The 26,463-nt window shown below is 46.8% G+C and overlaps 1 protein-coding gene across 5 annotated transcripts in view; it reads left to right on the forward strand.

The window, feature by feature from the left end:
* LOC139280184 (anoctamin-9-like) overlaps positions 1-26,463 on the forward strand; it is a 242,322-nt gene that overhangs the window by 146,096 nt on the left and 69,763 nt on the right. For 4 of the 5 annotated variants that reach the window (XM_070899766.1, XM_070899762.1, XM_070899765.1 and 1 more), the window contains one exon: positions 8,235-8,399. The exons of the other annotated variant lie outside the window; for it this stretch is intronic. In XM_070899766.1, coding sequence (XP_070755867.1) covers positions 8,235-8,399 — 165 coding nt within the window. The remainder of the gene's footprint in view (positions 1-8,234; positions 8,400-26,463) is intronic. 5 annotated transcript variants of the gene reach the window in all.

Consider the following 26,463-nt stretch of genomic DNA (forward strand, 5'->3'; position numbering starts at 1 on the left):
TTTTGTCACTAAGGAATGGTTGGGACAGGATTCGGCTGACAAACACAGGGCTCATCTCCTGACGGTTTGTGGATCCAGAATGTATTCCCTGATGAAGGACCTTCTAGCGCCAGAGAAGCCAGCGGACAAGACGTTCGAAGAGCTCAGTAAGTTGATCGGGGAAAACCTAAACCGGCGAGCAGCATGCACATGGTGAGATACCGGTTTTACACGCACCAGCGGTGAGAAGGGCAAAGCGTTCCAGACTTCGTGGCAGATCTCCGGCGACTGGCAAGCCTATGTAAGTTCCCAGATGCATGCAGAGCGGAGATGTTGCGAGACATTTTTATTGAGGGCATCGGGCACGCTGGGGTTTTCAGGAAACTGATTGAGACCAAAGACTTGACCTTGGAAGCGGCGGCTCTGATAGCCCAGACATTTATCTCAGGGGAGGAAGAGACCAGAATGAAGTATGACAAAAATCTTGGCTCAAATGCGGCAAACGACCAGGGAGTCAACATTGTTAACGCGGCACACAGTTCTCTAGGCAGACAAGGGCAATCGGACATGCCCCAGCATGTAGTCGAACCCAAAGGGGAAATTCAACAGAGGCAATGGCTAGCTGAACGGCAATTCATGCCATCGCAGTGGAAAATATGGCCAGTAATGGGGCCATCAACACCTGTCAATGGTGCGCTTAAGGACAGTCACAGAGACAGTCAGAGACAATCGACTGGTAGTGGACCTTTTGTTTCCAACAACGGGGCCTCCAGCTCATGCTGGAGGCGTGGAGTCAAACACCCAGCCAGAGCTTGCAGGTATCAGCAATATACCTGCAGAAACTGCAACGTCAGCGGTCACTTGGTGCGTATGTGCAGGAAGCCTGCAGCCAGGTTGATGTACGAGGAGGACGGGCCCGATGTAAGCCCTACGAGGCCAAATGAATACTGGGGGAAATCGCTGCAAGCTGAAGTTCAGCGAGTTCATGTGGAGCACATATACAGTTCATATACCAGGACGCCACCGATAATGATGAAAGTGCTTTTCAGTGGCATCCCAGTATTAAAGGAGCTAGACACGGGGGCCAGCCAGTCCCTGATGAGTATCAAACAGTTCGAAAGGTTGTGGGTGTCCAAGGCCAGGAGGCCAAAATTATTGCCGATGGATGCATAACTACAGACATATACAAAGGAGATAATTCCAGTGCTAGGCAGCGCCACGGTAGTCGTGACCCACAAAGATTCGGAGAACAGGTTGCCACTCTGGATTGTCCCGCACTGCTGGGGAGGACTTTGGCATGAACTGGAAATGGGGCGATGTCAATGCAATTTCTTCTGTGGAGCGAGTATCATGCTCACAGATTCTGGACAAATTTGACTCATTATTTCAACCCGGCATCGGCACTTTCATGGGGGCCAAAGTAGTGATTCACATAAACCCGGATGCCAGGCCAGTATACCACAAGGCCAGAGTGGTGCCCTACGTGATGCGGGAAAAGATAGAATGCGAATTGGACTGCCTGATGAGGGAAGGCATCATCTTGCCAGTCGAATTCAGTGACTGGGCGAGCCCGATCGTGCCGGTCGGTGCTCAAGGCGGATGGGTCGGTCAGGATATGTGGCGATTACAAGGCCACCATCAATCGGGTGTCACTCCAAGACCAATACCCGCTACCGAGAGCAGAGGACCTCTTTGCGATGCTATCCGGTTGCAAACTTTTTTCAAAATTGGACCTGACCTCAGCTTACATGACCCAGGAGCTGGCGAGTGAGTCGAAGAAGCTGACCACCATCACGACACACAAGGGGTTATTTGAGTATAACAGAGGTCCGTTCGGGATTCATTCGGCCGCCGCAATCTTTCAGCGAAATATGGAAAGCCTCCAAATCGATTCCAAGGACGATGGTTTTTCAAGACGACATCCTCATCACGGGTCGCGATACTGAAGAACACCTCCACAACCTGGAGGAGGTGCTACGCAGACTGGACCGGGTAGGGCTGCGACTGAAAAAGGCGAAGTGCGTCTTCTTAGCTCCAGAGGTAGAATTCCTGGGGATGAGGGTAGCAGCAGACGGGATCAGACCTACTGCGTCCAAAACGGATGCGATCCAGAGAGCACCCAGACCCCGTAACACAATGGAGCTGCGTTCATTCCTGGTGCTCCTGAACTATTTTGGTATCTTTCTTCCCAAATTGAGCACGCTGTTAGAGCCGCTACACATGCTCCTACGCAAAGGTCGCGATTGGGCCTGGGGGGACAGCCAGGAAAGGGCTTTTGATAGAGCACGCAATTTGTTATGCTCCAACAAACTGTTAACGTTATATGAACCATGTAAGAAACGTGCGATGCGTCGTCCTGTGGGGTCGGGTGTGTGTTGCAGCATGTGAATGCCAATGGTTAGTTACAGCCAGTAGCTTATGCCTCCAGAAGTCTGTCCCAGGCAGAAAGGAGCTAGGGGATGGTAGATAAGGAAGCGCTGGCATGTATATATGCAGTAAAAAAAATGCATCAGTACCTGTTTGGCAGGAAATTTGAGCTGGAGACAGATCACAAACCCCTAACGTCTCTTTTAGCCGACAACAAGGCCATAAAAGCGAATGCATCGGCCCACATACAGAGGGGGGCACTACACAATTCGACACAGACTGGGCACTGAAAACTGCGCCGATGTACTCAGCAGGCTCCTACTAGCCACCACTGAGGGGGCAACTGAGCATGATGCTGAGATGGTCATGGCTGTTGAAGCTTTCGAAAGCAAAGACTCACCTGTGACAGCCCGTCAGATTAAAGTCTGGACAAATAAAGACTCGCTACTGTCTTTAGTCAAGAAATGTGTCCTGAATGGGGACTGGGCAGCCACGTACGGGGCATGCCCTGAGGAATTTAAGCCGTTTCATAGGCGCAAGGATGAACTCTCGATTCAGGCCGAAGCCTTCTGTGGGGAAACCGAGTAGTCATGCCCCAGATGGGCAGAGAGGTGTTTATCAGAGAACTTCACAATGAGCACCCGGGCATTGTCATGATGAAGGCAATTGCCAGGTCACATGTCTGGTGGCCGGGGATAGATGCAGACCTGGAACTTTATGTTCGCAGGTGCAACACGTGTGCTCAGCTGGGCAACGCATCCAGGGAAGCCCCCCTTAACCATTGGTCCTGGCCCGCCAAGCCATGGTCACGCATCCATGTGGACTACGCAGGTCCTTTCATGGGAAAAATGTTTTTGGTTGTAGTAGATGCCTACTCCAAATGGATTGAGTGTGCCATTTTAAATTCAAGCACATCCTCTGCCACGGTAGAAAGTCTTCGGGCAATGTTCACCGCCCATGGTCTACCGGATGTCTTGGTCAGCGACAATGGCCCATGCTTCACAAGCACTGAATTCCAGGACTTCATGGCAGGCAATGGAATCAACCATGTCAGAACGGCACCGTTTAAGCCGGCCTCAAACGGCCAGGCAGAACGAGCAGTGCAGATAATCAAACAGGGGATGCTCAGAATCCAAGGGGGTTCCCTACAAAGCCGCTTATCACGCCTTCTGTTGGCCAATAGATCCCGACCACACTCGCTCACAGGGGTCTTGGTAATAAAGGTAACTGGTCACAGAGTGACGTTCTCAAGTATGGGCCTCGTGTGCATTTATACTGTATAGTAAGGACATATCAGTATGGAAGCAGGCATGGACGGCATCACTTGGCCAAGCTGAAGCAAAGCTTGTGCCTGTGATGCGCCCGAGTTTGCGGCGTGATCAATGGCATGCGCCACACACTCTGTAACGCTACTGTCACTGTTCAAGACCACCAGCCTCTGTGTGTGGGCAATGTTGGCTGGACTCACAACTCGCAATGACAATCTGCGTCGCTGCCTCTCCAAGTCGCAGTAAGCTTACCGATGCTCGCTGGGATCCCTCCCAACGCATCCATAAGCTCACGGTGCATTATTGTGCTTTCACTGGACATCTCCACCAGGTCCAGTTGCACGTCTGCCTGTCTTTGAGCAGACCGACTTTGCCGTCACACCCTCTGGAGAGTCGGCCTGCGAGATTTCACCCCGGCACTGCGTTGCTGTACGCCACTAGGACCAGGAGCCTCCGACTCCTCAAACCTTGGAAAGTCAGCGTCATCACCAGATAAACTTGGTCCCGATGGGGCAACTGGTGGCTGCGCTGCTCCGCAGGAGCAATCTCCTCCCCTCCCTCACTGTTTCCACCATGTCCTGACAAGGAGGCCTCCCTCGAGGGATGCTGCGCCTCTGGTTGGTCATCTGGAGGTAGAAAACAAAAGAGTGGTTAGCAGCAGATGAAGGGTCAGGGCAACATGATCAAGGTGGTATTGCCATGTTCATTTGAAGGGCTGCTGCAACTCAATAATATCTCTCAATGCAGTATCTTGAGTCACGCCATCCATTTACATACCCTCACTACCTGAACGAGGCTCAGCATCGCCCTCGGCAACTGCCCGAGCAGGGACTCCAATTAGGGCTGAGCCTCTCTCCGCCACATTCGTCAATGGGATTGGTTGAGGAGGATTCCCACCTGTCCGCAGCTGCTCTCATCTATTATGGGAGTGTTGGGACTGCAGAGAGAAAAATAGGAAGGGTTCAGACAGGATTTCGCTGCTTTTGTGGCACATATGCTTACTATAGTACAGTAGGTGATAAAATGTGAATGTTATTGTTACTTCCGTTCAATCTGTTTAGATGTTGCATGTGCTTCGTCAGCATTTGGTCGCAGGTTTGAGGCATCTAACATGAGGGCTGTAAGTGATTTTTAATAAAGGCATAGCAGCAGTTGGAGTGTCGTGCGAGGGGCGATGAGAATGATTGAGTTAATGTACATGGATCATTAAAAGCGAATGGATGCTGAAGTAAGCCTTCATCTTTCTTATACATTGTGATAGCCACCCCACAGACTGTTGAGAGGGACCAATGCATGACAACTTCACATAGTGTGTGAGATTAATGTTAGACGTCATGGAGGCATACATAGATGCAAATGGTACTCACCCTGGTAAGGTCGTTGAACTTTTTGCAGCACTATGTGCCAGTCCTGGGCACAGTGTCTGCAGCAGACCCCTCCTGTGCTATCTCCCTCCACATTCTCTTAAACACAAGAGGGAGTGGTCTGTCTGCCCCAGCAAGATGGAGTGAGGCCCATCTCCTCGCCACTGTGTGGACTTGCCTCATCGCTGAAGCGCCTGGCATGCTGCCTTCCCTCCTGATCCTCCATCTCAGCAACAGTGCCTGAAGTGGGTTGGTTTTTATGCATATGTATGCAGGAAGCTGCCCTGCATTAGCATTTGCAACCGGAAAATAAAAAAAATTCAATCCGCATGTGCAAAATGTCCGTCACCTTTAACATCGAACGTTTCGGCTCAGGTGCACAAACTCAGTCGTGCAACATCTGACTTAGCGCCAACATTAAGATGACTTTTTTGTCGAAACTTCAGGACAAAGGCGCAAATTATTTTCAGATGCAAACATTTACGCCCTGCCACGATTAATGCCCCGAAATCCGAAAATCCAGCCCGTAGAGTATTGGCTATATTGTCCAGACATTGAAAGTGATAAGTCTATCAACACTTCCAGGCACTGTTTTTAAATTTTCCTTCTGCCAATTCAGTTCCATTCATTGTATACATGGAGGCTCACACTAAGTTTACAGTCATCCCTGCACTACATCATGAACATGGGTAATCTCACTCCAGTCACATTAATTCTTAAACAAACAAGGGCAGCCCACAATCACCCCTGCACTTCACCACAAACAATGGCAGCTGTCACCCAGCTCATGCACGTTCTTACATTACACCATGTACAGGGGCAATTTCACACCGATCTCATACTCACACTGCACTACACCATTTGCCAAATACTTCTGCACCTGTTTATACTCCTGCCGAAAGAAGTTCATTGATTTCACCAGAGTTGTCAAGGTAATAATATTGCTCTCTTACTCTCTGCTCGCACCTCCACCACCTCTAGGGTCACTACTCATAATATTCCCCTCCCTTGCTTCTCATTCTCCTATAATTATTGTACCACACTTCAATACACCTACTTCTCCTCAGACTCATACACTCACCATTGTTGCAAACGTCACTTCCCCACAACTCACATCTGACACACTGCATACCAGCTATTAAACCATGATGTGTACATTCTCTAACCATCTCACACTGTCACTGACTCCTTTCTTGCAGGAGAAGTTCGACTACAACTCCAGACAGCAGACTGCCAGTGAAAGAGGCAGAGCCTGCCTGCATAACCTCTCATCACTTTCATTTTAGATGCTGAAAACGTGGACAAAGCTCTGGTATTTGAAAAAAGCGGAGGCCAGCCTTCCTGATAATGCAGAGTCACTCAAGCTGACTCTCGCAAGCACCAGTTCAGATACTGGCACCATGCGTACTTGAGAGGCTTGGCTAATGTGGGGTATTCACGTGGTGAATCACTGGGCACAAGTGTGCAGGAACTGGGGCAGGGGTCAGGATGCCACAGATGCCAGCTTGCTGGTGAGCAAGATCTCATTCTTGCTCTGCTGCAGAAGACCCAGATGCAGACCTAGATCACAGGCTACTGAAGAAGGCTGAAGGGCATACATTGAGAAATGATAGGCATAATGGGCAGGTAAGAGCTGATCCTTCATGATGCCAGGACCACATATCTGGATACCCACTCAGGGCTATACTGCAAAGCTACTCTGGAACGGTTCAGCCAGCGGAAACATTGCTTGAGCATGCCACTTGTTTGTGATTAGTGCCACAAGTTGATGGGCGAGTTTAGCATGTGGCGAGTTAGGCACTGGGGCATACCAAAATCCAATAAGTGCAGGACCTTTATTTACATCTTCATCGCTTTAAATAGTTGTGGTGTGCGCTTTGGGCACTTACGGAGAAGCCCGATCCAATATTGCAGGCGGTGCACTTCTGGCACGAAATGAATGTGCTTCCTGCCCATCCTATTGCATGCGATTCATGCCCATCAGTATGCACCTGAAAATGGGCGCGGTGTGATCGCATTTCTAGATCTACCTATCACCCTGATGTTTCTGTGCTGACTGTGTTAATGATGTGTATCCCCCCCCCTCCGTATTTGTCCCTTATAAGAACATAAACATAAGAACATAAGAATTAGGAACAGGAGTAGGCCATCTAGCCCCTCGAGCCTGCTCCGCCATTCAACAAGATCATGGCTGATCTGGCCGTGGACTCAGCTCCACTTATCCGCCCGCTCCCCGTAACCCTTAATTCCCTTATTGGTTAAAAATCTATCTATCTGTGACTTGAATACATTCAATGAGCTAGCCTCAACTGCTTCCTTGGGCAGAGAATTCCACAGATTCACAACCCTCTGGGAGAAGAAATTCCTTCTCAACTCGGTTTTAAATTGGCTCTCCCGTATTTTGAGGCTGTGCCCCCTAGTTCTAGTCTCCCCGACCAGTGAAAACAACCTCTCCGCCTCTATCTTGTCTATCCCCTTCATTATTTTAAATGTTTCTATAAGATCACCCCTCATCCTTCTGAACTCCAATGAGTAAAGACCCAGTCTACTCAATCTATCATCATAAGGTAACCCCCTCATCTCCGGAATCAGCCTAGTGAATCGTCTCTGTACCCCCTCCAAAGCCAGTATATCCTTCCTTAAGTAAGGTGACCAAAACTGCATGCAGTACTCCAGGTGCGGCCTTACCAATACCCTATACAGTTGCAGCAGGACCTCCCTGCTTTTGTACTCCATCCCTCTCGCAATGAAGGCCAACATTCTATTCGCCTTCCTGATTACCTGTCTTTCATTTTGTGTATATCTACTGTACTTTAATATCCCAGCAAGTACAGGCCGTGTCAGTGGTATGTATCTCCCTGTTACTATTTTTTGCTATTTGTTGTTGTGTTAACTTTGTTAGTATTATACTTATTTACAGCATCTTTCTGTTACTATCTCTGCCTGTGCTAGCTCTGAGTGTTGTGGAGCTCCCGCTGTATCTATCCAAGTGCCCTCATCTGTGCTGGCCATGTCAGTGTTATGTATCTTTTGCTGCATCTCTCTCTTAGCATTGCTGTATCTCTGCTGTGTCCATCTCTAACTGCCTCTGTCTGTGCAAGCTGTGTCAGTATTGTGTGTCTCCCCTGTATCACTTTCTTTTACTGTCCTTGTGCTGTCTGTGTTATCTTTGTGTATCTTCCATAATAACTCTTCCACGCGATCCGTGGCCAATCTGTGACAGCTTTGAATGTAATTTTTTCTTGTTATTTTACAGATCACCATTATAATCAGTATTGCACTTGGCATTGTGGTTTTTCGAATTGTGATCACTGTCATGTTGGCAAAAGCACCAGTGGCTATTGTGCGTGAAAATGACACTTCATTCGCTTTAATAATTAGTGCTGTGTTGCACTTCTTCACAATTATAATCATGACTAAGGTAGGACTGAGGCAAGTTACTTTGCGCTACTTACTAGAACTCCATTTCTAACATCCGACATATAGATGAGAACTTGTTCAGTGCACTCAGATCACATAGATTGATTGTATTTCTCAGTTAGCACCTGAAGACTTTTGTCAGCACGGACCTATTTCTAAATTTGGATGAAATCCAAGATGAGGCACTCTCGGCACAAATTATATGAGCAACTAAAATGGAAAATGTCAATGTCTGTGCGTAATGGGGATTTTAACTTCCCAGGATTCAGTGGACCAGTAGTGATCCATTTGGTATTGATGGCAGAATGACTGAAGAATTTGTAGATTCATAAACGATTGTTACCTTACACAATATGTTATGGAAGTAACTAGAGAAAATTGTGTACTTAACCTAGTTTCTTTTTGAAGAGTTTTCGACCTCTGGAATAAGTTGCTGACATGTGCAGTGATTGCAGGTTCACAGCAAGCATTCAAAAGGTTTGACGGATTTTTGGACACTGAGGGAAACAGGAGAAATGGGGATGGGGGGGCAAGTGGAGTTGAGGTAGAAGATCAGCCATGATCTTATTGAATGGTGGAGCAGGCTCGAGGGGCCATATGGCCTACTTCTCCTATTATATTCTTAAAAGGAAGCTGGCATGGCAAATATATCTACCTAGTCATTGGGGGATGGGCTACTCGGTCTCCTGGTGCTCCATGCTTGCAGTAAAACTGTTGTGAAGGCAGATAAGATTGATCCAGCACCAGCAAAATCTTCTTAGCAGAAGTCAGAAATTGGATGTTGAAGGCAAAAAATAGTCCAAAAAACCACCCAGAAGTTAACCAGTAGCCTAAAAGGACAAACCAGGAACTTACCTTCATGGAATCGATGAGCCTTTCAAAACTTCAAATTTTAACTAATTGAATACATTAGAGTTGGCAGGGCAGGTGGTGTGTTTCTGCTGTTGCATGTGGGAGCTGGTGGACACCATTGAGGTCCACAGCGACCACATCTGCGGCAAGTGTCTGCTGCTCGAGGAACTTCGGCTCCGTGTTAATGAGCTGGAGTCCGAGCTGCAGACACTGCGACACATCAAGGAGGGGGAGAGTTACCTGGATGCTGCATTCCAGGAGGCACTCGCACCAATTAGATTCATTAACTCAAATTTGGTTCGTGGTCAGGGACAGCACGGTGTGACTACGGGCGATGCAAGTATGGAGACCCAGGAGATAGTCATGCAGCCTCAGCCCTTGCTCTTGTCCAACAGGTATGAGATTCTTGCTCCCTATGTGAACAAGAGCAAGGACTGCAGGGAGGATGAGCAAACTGACCACAGCACCGTGGCACAGGGGGCCATTCAAGTGGGGGGAGTAAAAAGAAATGTTGTCGTGGTAGGGCACAGTATCATTAGGGGGATAGATAAGGTTCTCTGCAGCTGAGAGCGTGAGTCCCGAAGGCTATGTTGCCTGCCCGGTGCCAGGGTTAAGGATATCTCCTCTAGGCTGGAGAGGAACTTGGAGTGGGAGAGGGAAAATCCAGTTGTCGTGGTCCACGTGGGTACTAACGACATAGGTAGAACAAAGAAAGAGGTTCTGCTGAGGGAGTATGAGTAGCTAGGGATTAAATTAAAAAGCAAAACCACAAGAGTAATAATCTCTGGATTACTACCTGAGCCACGAGCAAATTTGCATAGTGTAAATAGGAACAGTGAGATGAACGCATGGCTCAAAGATTGGTGTGGGAGGAATGGGTTTCCTCCCACCAGTACTGGGATAGGAGGGAGCTGTTCTGTCGGGTCAGACTTCACTTGAACCAGGCTGGGACCAGTGACCTGGTGATTCGAATAACTAAAGCTGTAGATAGGGCTTTAAGCTAAATAGTGGGGTGGGGGTGGGGGAGTGGGGGGGGGGGGGGGATCTGGTGAGCAGAAATTTAAAAAGTCAAAGAGAAAGGTGAAGGCAAAAGTGCAGGGCAGCAGTGGAGGTAATGATAACCAGAGTGGGACAAGTAGGGACAGAGGGTATACACATAAGACAAAATTAAAAGCTCTATATCTGAACACACGAAGCATTCGTAACAAGATAAATGAGCTGACGGCACAAATAGAAATAAATGAGTATGATCTGATTGCCATTACAGAGACGTGGTTGCAAGGTGACCAAGGCTGGGAACATATATTCAGGGGTATTTGCCATTTTGTAATGATAGGCAGAAAGGAAAAGGAGGTGGAGTAGCTCTGTTAATAAAGGGTGAGATCAGTGCAGTAGTGAGAAATGATATTGGCTCAGAAGATCAAGATGTAGAATCAGTTTGGGTGGAGATAAGAAATAATAAGGGAAAGAAGTCATTGGTGGGAGTGGTCTACAGGCCCTCAAATAGTAGCCACTCTGTAGCCCAGAACATAAATCAGGAAATAATGGAGGCTTGTAAGAAAGGTACAGTAATAATCATGGGCAATTTTAATCTTCATATTGATTGGACAAATCAAATTGGCAATGATAACCTTGAGGAAGAGTTCATAGAGTGTATGCGGTATGGTTTCTTGGAACAATACGTTGTGGAACCAACCAGAGAGCAAACTATTTTAGATCTGGTAATGCGTAACGAGTCTGGATCAATTAATGATCTTGTAGTGAAGGATCCTCTTGGAAAGAGTGATCATAACATGGTAAAATTTCAAATTCAGTTTGAGGGTGAGAAAGCTAGGTCTCAAACTAGTGTCCTGAACTTAAATAAAGGTAATTACAAAGGAATGAAGGCAGAGTTGGTTAAAGTGGACTGGGAAAATATATTACAGAGTAAGACTGTAGAGACACAGTGGCAAACATTTAAGGAGATATTTCATAACCCTCAGCAAAGATTTATTCCAGCTAAGAAAATGATGAACCATCCCTGGCTAACTAAGGAAGTAAAGGATGTTATCAAATTGAAAACAAAGGCATACAATGTTGTGAAGGACAATGGAAGGCCAGAGGATTGGGAAACATTTAGAAACCAACAAAAGATGACTAAAAAAATGATAAAGACAGAGAAGATAGATTATGAGCGTAAACTAGCAAGAAATATAAAAACAGACAGTAAGAGCTTCTACAGATAGATAAAAAGGAAAAGAATGGCTAAAGTAAACGTGGGTCCGTTAGAGGATGGGACGGGAGAATTAATAATGGGTAACAGGGAAATGGCAGAGACTTTGCACAAATATTTTGCATTGGATTCACGGTAGAGGACACCAAAAACATCCCAGTAATTGATAATCAAAGAACTATTGCGGGGTTGAGTGGGGGGGACTTAAAACAATCACTATCACTAGAAATAAATTACTCGGCAAACTAATGGGACTAAAAGTGGACAAGTCCCCTGGACCTAATGGCATGCATCCTAGGGTCTTAAGAGAAGCGGCTGCAGTGATAGTGGATGCATTGGAAGTAATCTACCAAAATTCCCTGAATTCTGGAGAGGTCCTAGCGGACCGGAAAACCACAAAGGTAACACCTCCTATTTAAGAAAGGAGGGAGACAGGAAGCAGGAAACTATAGACCAGTTAGCCTAACAGCTGCCATTGGGAAAATTATTGAAAAGGGGATGGTGTATAAAAGTAGGGAAATCCTGCTCCAACTGTACAGGGTATTGATGAGGCCACACCTGGAGTACTGCGTACAGTTTTGGTCTCCTTATTTAAGGAAGGATATACTTGCATTGGAGGCAGTTCAGAGAAGCTTCACGAGGTTGATTCCTGAGATGAAAGGGTTGTCATTATGAAGAAAGATTGAGCAGGTTGGGCCTATACGCCTTGGATCTTATTGAAAAATACAAGATTCTGAGTGGGTTTAACAGGGTAGATGCAGAAAGGATGTTTCCCCTCATGGAGGAATCTAGAACTGGGGGCATAATTTCAGAATAAGGGGTCGTCAATTTAAAACAGAAATGAGGAAGAATTTCTTCTCTCAGTGGGTCGTGAATCTTTGGAATTCTTTGCCCCAGAGAGCTGTGGAGGCTGGGTCATTGAATATATTTAAGGTGGAGATAGACAGATTTTTGAATGATAAGGGAGTCCAGGGTTATGGGGAGCGGGCGGAGAAGTGGAGCTGAGGCCAGGATCAGATCAACCATGATCTTATTGAATGGCGGAGCAGGCTCGAGGTGCCAAATGGCCTACCCCTGCTCTTATTTCTTATGTTCTTATAGCGCTGCTGAAGGACTTTTGCTACGAGTTGCTGAGAGAATTTATCGTGTGGCGACTCAGGTGCTTTTAAATGATTCCGCCGCCCTGGATGTTTTTGGAGGAGCCCAATACGAGCAGCGCACTTCCAGCGCGGAATGAATGCGCACAATCCACCCGCCATATTGGAAACTTAAGTGCCTGCTTTACGTTAAAATGGGCATGGCTCATTCAAATTCCTAAGCCCTGATCTCTTTCACTGACCCAGTGCCGTCAGGCCCATACCCTGCTCCTCAATTCACTGCTAACAGATACCAAGAATCCACCAATAAATCGAACTTTACATTTCATCTGCAGTTGTACCAAACTTCAGCTTCATTTCCACAGTTTTACCAAACCCCATTCTATGGGCCCAAGTTTTGGCTGTCCCGCAGAATGATGCACCTCCGAGAGGCCCGCCTATTTTGTAGAATTAACAGCGTGCCTGAAACTTATCTCGCAATTCTCAGTGTTCTGATTAGCAGTTGGCGTGGCTCAGCACAAGCAGCTGGGGGCGGAGCTACAGCCCTGTGCCGGCAACTGCGCGCATGCGCAGTAGCTCCTTGCCCTCCCAGCACACCCTGTCTCCGGGCGCCCCTATCCCTGGCCGAAGGGACGTCGCGATGTTCGCTGCCCCTTTTCCGGGCCGAGTGGCCTGCCTGCCTCACCGTACTCGCCTCGTTGCCACTGCCCTTACCTCCTCAGCGGGGGGGCCCGCCCGATCAGCAACTCTTCGGTGGTGGGGCCCACCCGAACTCCTCCCTGGTGGCAGGCTCCGCCCGACCAGCAGCTCTTTGGTAGTGGGGCCCACCCGAACTCCTCCCCGGTGGTAGGCCCCACTCCTCGGCGGCGGGGCCCGCACGACCAGCTCTTTGGCAGACTGTTGGAGGGCTCCCGGTGCTCCCGAACAGATAGGTGCTGCAGCAGGTGAGTAGAACTTTTACATTTTTTATCTATTGATTGATTTTTTAATTTTTAATTTTTTTAATTTTTTAATTTTTGTTTTTTTGATTGATTGATTTATTGGTTGATTTATTGATTTATTTATCATTTATTATTGATTATGGCTCTTTATTGGTAAAAGTGAATGCTTTGGAAAATCCCTTAACTTCCCTCTAACTTCCCTTCCCCCCCCCATCTCTGGTTACCTGTGCCTAATTCTAAAGTGTACGCAAGGTTTTTCTGAGCGTACAAAAGTCGACACTTACTCCATTCTAGTTAGTTTGGAGTAACTTTTCGCTGCCTAAACTTGCAAGACAGGTATAAGTGGCTGGTAACACCCCCTTTTGAAAAATACGGAACTAAAACGAAACTAAACTAATTCACTAGAACTGGAGGAAACTAAATGCCGAGAATTGCGATTTCTAAGATACTCCAAACTAAACTAGTTGCTCCAAAAAAATAGGAGCAACTCCAGCCGAAACTTGGGTCCATAGTGTTGGTGGATCAGAGGAATGCCTCTATGCTGTCAAAAGCCAGCCGCCCTATCCAATTTTTGCAAAATCACACAAACCTTTCCCAGTGTTGGACCATCCTCCAGTGCTACCAAACTGGCCCCAAGTGCAGATAGACAACAGTAGCATAGTGGTTATGTTACTGGAATAGTAATCCAGAGACCTGAACTATTGATCCAGAGATGGTGTTCACATCTCACCATGGCAGCTGGGGAATTTAAATTGAGTTAATTAAATAAATCTGGAATAAAAAGCTAGTATCGGATTGTTGTAAAAATCTGGTTCACTAATGAAATCTGCCGTCCTTACCTGGTCTGGCTTATATGTGACTCCAGACCCACAACAATGTGGTTGACTGCCCTCTGAAATGTCCTAGCTCAGTTGTAACAAACTCCTACGAAAAACAATAATAAGAATAAAACCAGAAGGACCACCTGGCATCGACCTCGGCAAGGGCTTCGGACATGACAATGGTTCACCCAGCTTAGTTGACCCTGCAAAGTCCTCCTCACTAACATCCGGGGACTTGTGACAACTAACAGCCTGACATAATCATACTCACAGTATCATACCTTGCAACCAATGTCCCAGATTGCTCAATCATCATCCCTGGTTATGTCCTGTCCCATCTGCAGGACAGACCTATTAGAGGGAGTGACCTGGGAGTCCTCAACATTGACTCCGGACCCCAAGAGGTCTCATGACTTCAGGTCAAGCATGGGCAAGGAAACTCCTGCTGATTAACACCTACTGCCCTCCCTCAGTTAATGCAATCAGTACTCCTCCATGTTGACCATCACTTGGAAGAAGCACTGAGAGTAGCAAAGGAACAGAATGTACTCTGGGTGGGTGACTTCAATGTCCATCACCAAGAGTGCCTCAGTCGCACCGCTACTGACTGAGCTGGCTGAGTCCTGAAGGACATTGGCCTGTGGCAAGTGATGAGAGAACCAACACAAGGGTTGTGGTTGTTGGTCGTCAGTCATTTCAGCCCCAGGACATCGTTGCACCAGTTCCTCAGGACCTAGGCCCAACCATCTTCAGCTGCTTCATCAATGACCTTCCCGCCATTATAAGGTCAGAAGTGGGGATGTTCACTGACGATTGCACAGCATTCAGGTCCATTCACCACTCATCAGATGAAGCAGTTTATGCCCGAATACAGCATTAAGGATTAAGCTGATAAGTGGCAAGTAGCATTCGTGCCACACAAATGCCGGCAATGACCATCTACAACAGGCGAGAGTCTAACCATCACCCCTTGACATTCAAAGGCATTACCATCACCGAATTCCCTACCATCAACATCCTGGGGGTCACCATTGACCAGAAACTTAACTGGGCCAGCCACATAAATACTGAGGCCACAAGAGCAGGTCAGAGGCGGGGTATTCTGCGACGAATGTCTCACCTCCTGACTCCCCAAAGCCTTTTCACCATCTACAAGGCACAAGTCAGGAGTGTGATGGAATACTCGCCACTTGCCTGGATGAGTTCAGCTCCAACAATACTCAAGAAGCTCGACACCATCCAGGTAAAAGCAGCCCGCTTGATTGGCACCCTATCCACCACCTTAAACATTCATTCCCTCCACCACTGGCGCTCCGAAGCTGCAGTGTGTAACCATCTACGAGATGCACTGCCGCACTTCCCAAACTCGCGACCTCTACCACCTAGAAGGACAAGGGCAGCATTGGAACACCACTAGCTCCAAGTTCCCCTCAAAGTCACACACCATCCTGACTTGGATGTATATCACTGTTCCTTCATTGTCGCTGGGTCAAAATCCTGGAACTCCCTCCCTAACAGCACTGTGAGAGTACCTTCACCACACGGACTGCAGCGGTTCAAGAAGGCGGCTCACCACCACCTTCTCAAGGGCAATTAGGGATGGGCAATAAATGCTGGCCTTGCCAGCGACGCCCACATCGCAGGAATGAATAAAAAAAGAAAATAATTGTGCATACAATCAGCCGCCCCATCGAAGTTCCATCTGAGTCCAATGCAGCAGAACATGTGTGTGGCCTCACCATCCGGGGAGCTGGCACCTGCGCTACCCTTTCCCCTTGCCCTGGCTGCAGGCCACTTTTGCCCGGTGTCTCGCCACGTGCGGAACCCGCTTCTAACCTATCCTCTAAAGTAGGCGGAGTGTTTGTATCTGAGCTGGTGGCTGCGAGTATGAAATTGAGTGAGGGTGCATCTTCTGCATCACTTCCTTCTTCCTCCTTCCTCTTGCACTTCCTGCTCCTCCACCACTGCCTAGCCAGGTTGCAGTTCTTGGCTCTCTGAAAATAGAAAGGCGCATAGGTAGGGTTGCGATGAGGGCAGGACAGGTGGTGGGGGGGAAACATTATCAGCAGCTTGTGAACCAGAAGAGATTATGGGATGAAAGGGAAGTGGGATGTGAGAAAGAAGATTAGGTGCGAGGATACCGTCATCTTATATTGTTTTAGTCCTGATGCTGGCCACGGGCTTAGCGATGGGCGCTCCAATTATCTCCAGCACTCTCCTCCATGGGGGTTAGGTCATGCAGTCGCGCCTGTCCCCCACTGATTAGGTCCTGCTGCCACCGGTTGTGAGCCAGCTTATCCTGCAAGAGAAAGGGAAGTGTGTCAGTGAGTTTGCTACAACATGTTTGGGTGATACACCTGTCATGGTTGAATAGCTGGCAGTGTGTACAAGTTGTGAGATGTGGGTGTGAGACTGGCAGCAGGGGTAAATGTTTCAGGGTAAGGTGAAGATATGAATGCAAGGTATGAGTCTTGTTTGATAGAGATTGTTGGTAGGTGAGTGATGGGGGTGTAGTGCATTGAGCAGTGTGTGATGCTAGTGGTGCAGATGTTGGGATATGGCTTTTGAAGATGAATTCACTGACCTTGACCCCTCATGTGAGGTCATTAAACTTCATCTTGCACTGCATCCAGGTCCTCGGGGCCACACTGCTTGCATTGACAGCGACAGCTATCTACTCCTCTTCCCTTTTCAATGTGTGTCCAGAAGGCCTCTGGCTGCCTGTGGATAGAGGGCACCTCTCCTACTGTCCACCTCCTCCACCACCAGGGACTCGAGTGCTGTAGCCAAAAATCTGGGAGCCCTCTCTCTGCCATGTTACATAGAAACATAGAAAATAGGTGCAGGAGCAGGCCATTCAGCCCTTCTAGCCTGCACCACCATTCAATGAGTTCATGGCTGAACATGAAACTTCAGTACCCCCTTCCTGCTTTCTCGCCATAACCCTTGATCCCCCGAGTAGTAAGGACTTCATCTAACTCCCTTTTGAATATATTTAGTGAATTGGCCTCAACTACTTTCTGTGGTAGAGAATTCCACAGGTTCACCACTCTCTGGGTGAAGAAGTTTCTCCTCATCTCGGTCCTAAATGGCTTACCCCTTATCCTCAGACTGTGACCCCTGGTTCTGGACTTCCCCAACATTGGGAACATTCTTCCTGCATCTAACCTATCTAAACCCGTCAGAATTTTAAACATTTCCCCTCTCATTCTTCTGAACTCCAGTGAATACAAGCCCAGTTGATCCAGTCTTTCTTGATAGGTCAGTCCCGCCATCCCGGTAATCAGTCTGGTGAATCTTCGCTGCACTCCCTCAATAGCAAGAATGTCCTTCCTCAAGTTAGGAGACCAAAACTGTACACAATACTCCAGGTGTGGCCTCACCAAGGCCCTGTACAACTGTAGCAACACCTCCCTGCCCTGTACTCAAATCCCCTCTCTATGAAGGCCAACATGCCATTTGCTTTCTTAACCGCCTGCTGTACCTGCTAGCTAACCTTCAATGACTGATGTACCATGACACCCAGGTCTCGTTGCACCTTCTCTTTTCCTAATCTGTCACCATTCAGATAATAGTCTGTCTCTCTGTTTTTACCACCAAAGTGGATAACCTCACATTTATCCACATTATACTTCATCTGCCATGCATTTGCCCACTCACCTAACCTATCCAAGTCACTCTGCAGCCTAATAGCATCCTCCTCGCAGCTCACACTGCCACCCAACTTAGTGTCATCCGCAAATTTGGAGATACTGCATTTAATCCCCTCGTCTAAATCATTAATGTACAATGTAAACAGCTGGGGCCCCAGCACAGAACCTTGCGGCACCCCACTAGTCTCTGCCTGCCATTCTGAAAAGTACCCGTTTACTCCTACTCTTTGCTTCCTGTCTGACAACCAGTTCTCAATCCACGTCAGCACACTACCCCCAATCCCATGTGCTTTAACTTTGCATATTAATCTCTTGTGTGGGACCTTGTCGAAAGCCTTCTGAAAGTCCAAATATACCACATCAACTGGTTCTCCCTTGTCCACTTTACTGGAAACATCCTCAAAAAATTCCAGAAGATTTGTCAAGCATGATTTCCCTTTCACAAATCCATGCTGACTTGACCTATCATGTCACCATTTTCCAGATGCACTGCTATGACATCCTTAATAATTGATTCCATCATTTTACCCACTACTGAGGTCAGGCTGACCGGTCTATAATTCCCTGTTTTCTTTCTCCCTCCTTTTTTAAAAAGTGGGGTTACATTGGCTACCCTCCACTCGATAGGAACTGATCCAGAGTCAATGGAATGTTGGAAAATGACTGTCAATGCATCCGCTATTTCCAAGGCCACCTCCTTAAGTACTCTGGGATGCAGTCCATCAGGCCCTGGGGATTTATCGGCCTTCAATCCCATCAATTTCCCCAACACAATTTCCCGACTAATAAAGATTTCCCTCAGTTCCCCCTTCTTACTAGACCCTCTGACCCCTTTTATCATCTTCAGTCTTCCTGTAGGCCACACATTCCTCTACAACTACTTCTAATACCTGCTACAGCCAAAATGCACCTTCCATTTAAGAGGTGCAGACTGGCTTTAAGAAGTGCAGGCTAGCTTTAATTGGTACTAGCCTCGCACAAACGTGGGCTTCTGCTGAGGTGTGCAGCCACTCAACAGCGCGTTTAGTGCTGGGCTGCACACTGCTGTCATTTAAATTAACATGCAGCATGGAGTTTGCATGCTGCCTGCATCAAAAGGAACAGGTGCAGGGTAGTTGCGCACCTTAATACATGTGCCCGTTTTCGAGCCTTATCCAATTTCTAGGCCTGTCTATTGGTTAGTATTAAGGAACAATAGATGAGCTATCATGTTACTGGGTGTATACTGTAGACCACCAAATAGTGGGAAAGCAATAGAAAAGCAAATTTGCAGGCAAATTACAGAAAAATGCAAGAACTACAGATTAGTGATAACTGGGGACTCCAATTATCCGAATATAGACGGGGATAGTAACAGTATAAAGGGCAAAGAGCGGAAGGAATTCCTGAAATGTGTACAAGAGAACTTTTTTGATCAAGTGTGTTTCTAGCGCAACAAGGAAGGAATCATTGCTGGATCTAGTTCTGGGCAATGAAGTGGGGCAAGTAGAGCATGTTTCAGTGGAGAATGGGAGAGGTACAATCAAGCATTATAATACTTAACTGAAGGAAGGCTAACTTCAGTGAGTTGAAAAAGGATCTGGCCCAGGTGGATTGGAAGCAAAAATTGGTAGATAAAAAGCAATGGGAGATCTTTCAGAGAAGAGATGGCTCGGGTGCAGAGTAGACCAGCAGTTGCGCACCTATTGTGAGGTCCTGTGCAGGTCGCTCAGCTGCTCCGCAGCTAAAAGAGATACCGCACATCAAATTTAAAGGGACTGCACACATTGGCAAGAAGAAAGTGTTAAATTAGTAAATTTGAAACGGGCCAACTCAATTTGCCTGGAGTCCTTGCATAGAAACATAGAAAATAGGTGCAGGAGTAGGCTATTCGGCCTTTCGAGCCTGCACCACCATTCAATAAGATCATGGCTGATCATTCCCTCGGTACCCCTTTCCTGCTTTCTCTCCATACCCCTTGATCCCTTTAGCCATAAGGGCCATATCTAACTTCCTCTTGAATATATCCAATGAACTGACATCAACATCTCTCTGCGGCAGGGAATTTCACAGGTTAACAACTCTGATCCACATCTCAGTCCTAAATGACCTACCCCTTATCCTAAGACTGAGTCCCCTGGTTCTGGACTTTCCCAACATCGGGAACATTCTTCTCGCATCTAACCTGTCCCGTCCCGTCAGAATCTTATATGTTTCTATGAGATCCCCTCTCATCCTTTTAAACTCCAGTGTATAAAGGCCCAGTTGATCCAGTCTCTCCTCATATGTCAGTCCAGCTATCCCTGGAATCAGTCTGGTGAACCTTCGCTGCACTCCCTCAATAGCAAGAACGTCCTACCTCAGATTAGGAGAGCAAAACTGAACACAATATTCCAGATGAGGTCTCACCAAGGCCCTGTACAACTGCAGTAAGACTTCCCTGCTCCTATACTCAAATCCCCTAGCTATGAAGGCGAACATACCATTTGCCTTCCTCACCGCCTGCTGTACCTGCATGCCAACTTTCAATGACTGATGAACCATGATATCCAGGTCTCGTTGCACCTCCCCTTTTCCTAATCTGCCGCCTTTCAGATAATATTCAGCCTTTGTGTTTTTGCCCCCAAAGTGGATAACCTCATATTTATCCACATTACACTGCATCTGCCATGCATTTGCCCACTCACCGAACCTGTCCAAGTCACCATGCAGCCTCTTAGTGTCCTCCTCACAGCTCACACCGCCACCCAGTTTAGTGTCATCTGCAAACTTGGAGATATTACACTCAATTCCTTCATCTAAATCATTAATGTATATTGTAAAGAGCTGGGGTCCAGCCCTGTGGCATTCCCCTAGTCACTGCCTGCCATTCTGAAAAGGACCCATTTATCCTGACTCTCTGCTTCCTGTCTGCCAACCAGTTTTCTATCCACGTCAGTACATTACCCCCAATACCATGTGCTTTGATTTTGCACACCAACCTCTTGTATGGGACCTTGTCAAAAGCCTTTTGAAAGTCCAAATACACCACATCCACTGGTTCTCCCTTGTCCACTCTACTATTTACATGCTCAAAAAATTCCAGAAGATTCATCAAGCATGATTTCCCTTTCCTAAATCTATGCTGACTTGGACCGATCCTGTCACTGCTTTCCAAATGCGCTGCTATTTCATCCTTAATAATTGATTCCAATATTTTCCCCACTACTGATGTCAGGCTAACCGGTCTATAATTACCTGTTTTCTCTCTCCCTTTTTTAAGAAGTGGTGTTACATTAGCTACCCTCCAGTCCATGGGAACTGATCCAGAGTCGCTAGACTGTTGGAAAATGATCACCAATGCATCCACTATTTCTAGGGCCACTTCCTTAAGTACTCTGGGATGCAGATTATCAGGCCCCGGGGATTTATCGGCCTTCAATCCCATCAATTTCCCTAACACAATTTCCCATCTAATAAGGCATCCTTCAGTTCCTCCTTCTCACTCGATCCTCGGTCCCCTAGTGCTTCCGGAAGGTTATTTGTGTCTTCCTTAGTGAAAACAGAACCAAAGTATTTGTTCAATTGGTCTGCCATTTCTTTGTTCCCCATTATAAATTCACCTGAATCCGACTGCAAGGGACCTACATTTGTCTTCACTAATCTTTTTCTCTTCACATATCTATAGAAGCTTTTGCAGTCACCGGGATCCACTCCCGTATTTAACACGCCAATGAGAACCCTAATACAAAAGCAAAATACTGCACATGCGGGAAATCTGAAATAAAAATACAAAATGCTGGAAATGCTCAGCAGGTCAGGCAACATCTGTGGAGAGAGAAACAGAGTTAACGATTCAGGTTGTTGACCCTTCGTCAGAACTGGAAAAAGTTAGAGATGTAACAGATTTTTAAGCAAGTGTTGGGGCATGGAAATGGGGGAGGGGAGGAAAGAACAAAAGGGAAGGTCTATGATAGGATGGAAGGCAAAAGAGATTAAGAGACAAAAGGAATGTTGTTGCAAGGCAAAAGGAGATGGTAATGGAACAAGAAAAGAAACAAAAGATGAATCCAGATGAGGTGTAAATGGAAATGGCAGATTCCATGGGATGGAAAAAAATAGGGGCATAGGTTATGGTCTGAAATTATTGAACTCGATGTTGAGTCCAGAAGGCTGTAAAGTGCCTAAACGAAAGGTGAGGTGCTGTTCCTCGAGCTTACGTTGAGCTTCATTGGAACAGTGTAGGAGACCGAGGACAGAGATCAGAGGTCAGAGATGGAGCGGGGAATTAAAGTGACAGGTGACCAGAAGTTCGGGGTTACGCTTACGGACTGAACAGAGGTGTTCCGCAAAGGGGTAACCCAATCTGCGTTTGATCTCCCCAATGTAGAGGAGACCACATCGTGAACAAAGAAGACAGTACACTAAATTGAAAGAAGTACAAGTAAATCGCTGTTTCACCTGGAAGGAGTATTTGGGGCCCTGGATAGTGGGCAGGGAGGAGGTGAAAGGGTAGGTGTTGCGATGAGAACCCCCCTGCCGTCGTACGCTGGAGTGGAAAGACGCAGAGGCAGGCCAGTTACGGCCTATGGGCCGTATTTTGTCTGCCACTGGAGTAGACACATTTCCATGAGGGCAAAATGAATCAACGAGATGCACAACCATTGAGTCGACTTCGACTAATGTTCAGCTCGAGCTCTGGCTCGCATACTATTTCTGTCCCGTCCAGCAGGCCCATGCGGCGTATTTTGCACAACACCACTCTTTACTGAGGAAACTCCCAGAAACAGCAAGGACCCGAAGTAACTGGATCTGCGCCAGAGTCATACCAGGAGACTGGCAGTACCCCGTGGAATTCAGACAACACCTTTCACCCAATTGCACCAATAAACAAAAATAACATTTTTGTAACTCTCAAGAATGAAATCAAACCCTGGACTAATTTTGAATTAGTCGCTAAAATTCCTTTAGAGACAAGTTAAGACTACAAGTTTAAAAACAAATTCAAGTAAGCAATCTTCCAATCGATCGGTTGTGTCAATTCCGAGTCATGCTACCAATGGCGTTATTTTATATATTTAAAGTGTTTATGTGACAGTTGGAACTGGTGCTCTCCACTCTCCCGTCCTGTGACAGTTGGAACTGGTGCTCTCCACTCTCCCGTCCTGTGACAGTTGGAACTGGTGCTCTCCACTCTCCCGTTGGTGTAGGAGGGAGGGCTTTAGTTTCCTGAACAATTCAGACCGCTTCTGGGGTAGGTGGGACCTGTACAAGTCGGACATGTTACACCTCAACAGAGACGGGACCAATGTTCTCGCGGGTGGTTTTGATAGTACGGTTGGGAGGGCTTTAAACTAGTTTGGCAGGGGGATGGGAACCCAGGAGAGGGCTCTGAGCTAGTTAGGGTGGGTGAGAGCTCAGATGAACAGAACCCCAAGAAAGAATGCAAAAGGCAGGAGGCAACAGAGCAGAGTAGCACTGGGGTAAGTATAAACCACAAGGTGATAGGAAGGGACAATATGTATGAATATAAAGGGGCTGCAAGAGGGGTCAAAACTAAAAATCATGGTTTAAAAACGAGTATTAAAACACTACCTAAACACACGCAGCATTCGAAACAAAGTAAATGAGTTGACGGCACAAATGGGTATGATTTGGTGGCCATTACAGAAACGTGGTTGCAGGGTGGCCAAGACTGGGAATTAAATATACAGGGGTATCTGACAATTCGGAAAGATAGACAAGAGGGGAAGGGAGGTGGGGTAGCTCTGTTAATGAAGGATGATATCAGGGCAGTTGTGAGAGATGATATTGGCTCTAATGAACAAAATGTTGAATCATTGTGGGTGGAGATTAGAGATAGTAAGGGGAAAAAGTCACCGGTGGGCGTAGTTTATAGGCCCCCAAATAATAACTTCACGGTGGGGCGGACAATAATCAGGGGAATAATGGAGGCATGTGAAAAAGGAACGACAGTAATCATGGCGGATTTTAACCTACATATCGATTGGTCAAATCAAATCGCACGGGGTAGCCTTGAGAAGGAATTCATAGAAAGCATACTGGATTGTTTCTTAGAACAGTATGTTACAGAACCTACAAGGGAGCAAGCTATCTTAGATCTGGTCCTGTGTAATGAGACAGGAATAATAAACGATCTCCGAGTAAAAGATCCTCTCAGAATGAGTGATCACAGTATGGTTGAATTTGTAATACAGATTGAGGGTGAGGAAGTAGTGTCTCAAACGAGCGTACTATGCTTAAACAAAGGGGACTACAGTGGGATGAGGGCAGAATTGGCTAAAGTAGACTGGGAACACAGACTAAATGGTGGCACAATTGAGGAACAGTGGAGGACTTTTAAGGAGCTCTTTCATAGTGCTCAACAAAAATATATTCCAGTGAAACAGAAGGGCGGTAAGAGAAGGGATAACCAGCCATGGATAACCAAGGAAATAAAGGAGAGTATCAAATTAAAAACCAATGCGTATAAGGTGGCCAAGGTTAGTGGGAAACTAGAAGATTGGGAAAATTTTAAATGACAGCAAAGAATGACTAAGAAAGCAATAAAGAAAGGAAAGATAGATTATGAAAGTAAACTTGCGCAAAACATAAAAACAGATAGTAAATGCTTTTATCGATATATAAAACGGAAAAGAGTGACTAAAGTAAATGTTGGTCCCTTAGAAGATGAGAAGGGGGATTTAATAATGCAAAATGTGGAAATGGCTGAGACCTTAAACAATTATTTTGCTTCGGTCTTCACAGTGGAAGACACAAAAACCATGCCAAAAATTGCTGGTCATGGGAATATGGGAAGGGAGGACCTAGAGACAATCATTATCACTAGGGGGGTAGTGCTGGACAGGCTAATGGGACTCAAGGTAGACAAGTCCCTTGGTCCTGATGAAATGCATCCCAGGGTATTAAAAGAGATGGCGGAAGTTACAGCAGATGCATTTGTTCTAATCTACCAAAATTCTCTGGACTCTGGGGAGGTACCATCGGATTGGAAAGCAGCTAATGTAATGCCTCTGTTTTAAAAAAGGGGGCAGACAAAAGGCAGGTAACTATAGGCCGGTTAGTTTAACATCTGTAGTGGGGAAAATGCTTGAAGCTATCATTAAGGAAGAAATAGCGGGACATCTAGATCGGAATAGTGCAATCAAGCAGACGCAACATGGATTCATGAAAGGGAAATCATGTGTAACTAATTTACTGGAATTCTTTGAGGATATAACAAGCATGGTGGATAGAGGTGTACCGATGGATGTGGTGTATTTAGATTTCCAAAAGGCATTCGATAAGGTGCCACACAAAAGGTTACTGCAGAAGATAAACGTTCGCGGAGTCAGAGGAAATGTATTAGCATGGATAGAAAATTGGCTGGCTAACAGAAAGCAGAGAGTCGGGATAAATGGAACCTTTTCGGGTTGGAAATCGGTGGTTATTGGTTTGCCACAGGGATCGGTGCTGGGACCACAACTGTTTACAATATACATAGATGATCTGGAAGAGGGGACAGAGTGTAGTGTAACAAAATTTGCAGATGACACAAAGATTAGTGGGAAAGCGGGTTGTGTAGAGGGCACAGAGGGGCTGCAAAGAGATTTAGATAGGTTAAGTGAATGAGCTAAGGTTTGGCAGATGGAATACAATGTCGTAAAATGTGAGGTCATCCACCTTGGAAAAAAAACAGTAAAAGGGAATATTATTTGAATGGGGAGAAATTACAACATGCTGCGGTGCAGAGGGATCTGGGGTCCTTGTGCATGAAACTCTTTTTGGAGTTCATCTGCAAAACAAAAAACATTAAACCGTGCCACCCGACCTGGGTGACACACCAGACATTTACAAGGCCCTTTTTTTTTTTTCCCCATTTTTTTTTTGGTTTTTTTTTGTGTTTTTCTTTTTTTGGGCACTAAAATCACAATTTTCCCCAGTGCCCCCTATAAAAGGGAAGGGGAACACTAAAAGCACCAGCAATTAAAACAAATTAAACTTAAAAACGTAAAATCAAATTAAAATTTGGTTGCCGGGCGTGATGATGCTCTCCAGTCCCTCCGGTGCCCACCTCTCGCGGAAGGCCGCGAGCATACCGGTGGACACCGCGTGCTCCATCTCCAAGGACACCCTGGACCGGATGTAAGAGCGGAAGAGAGGCAGATAGTCAGGTTGAACGACCACCTCGACCGCCCGCTGCCTGGACCGGCTGATGGCACCCTTGGCCGTGCCCAGGAGCAGTCCTACGAGGAGGCCTTCGGACCTACCCGCTCCCCTCCGCACAGGGTCCCCAAAGATCAGGAGAGTGGGACTGAAGTGCAGCCAGAATTTCAAGAGCAGCCCCTTCAAATAATGGAACAGGGGCTGCAACCTTGTGCACTCAATAAAAACATGGAACACGGACTCCTCCAGACCGCAGAAATTGCAGGCGCCCTGGGAGTCCGTGAACCGGCTTAAAAATTTATTGCACGGCACTGCTCCGTGCACCACCCTCCAGGCCAAGTCCCCGATGAATAGTGGGAGGACCC

Source organism: Pristiophorus japonicus, chromosome 14, assembly GCF_044704955.1.
Source record: "Pristiophorus japonicus isolate sPriJap1 chromosome 14, sPriJap1.hap1, whole genome shotgun sequence".
Classification (NCBI taxonomy): Eukaryota; Metazoa; Chordata; class Chondrichthyes; family Pristiophoridae; genus Pristiophorus; species Pristiophorus japonicus.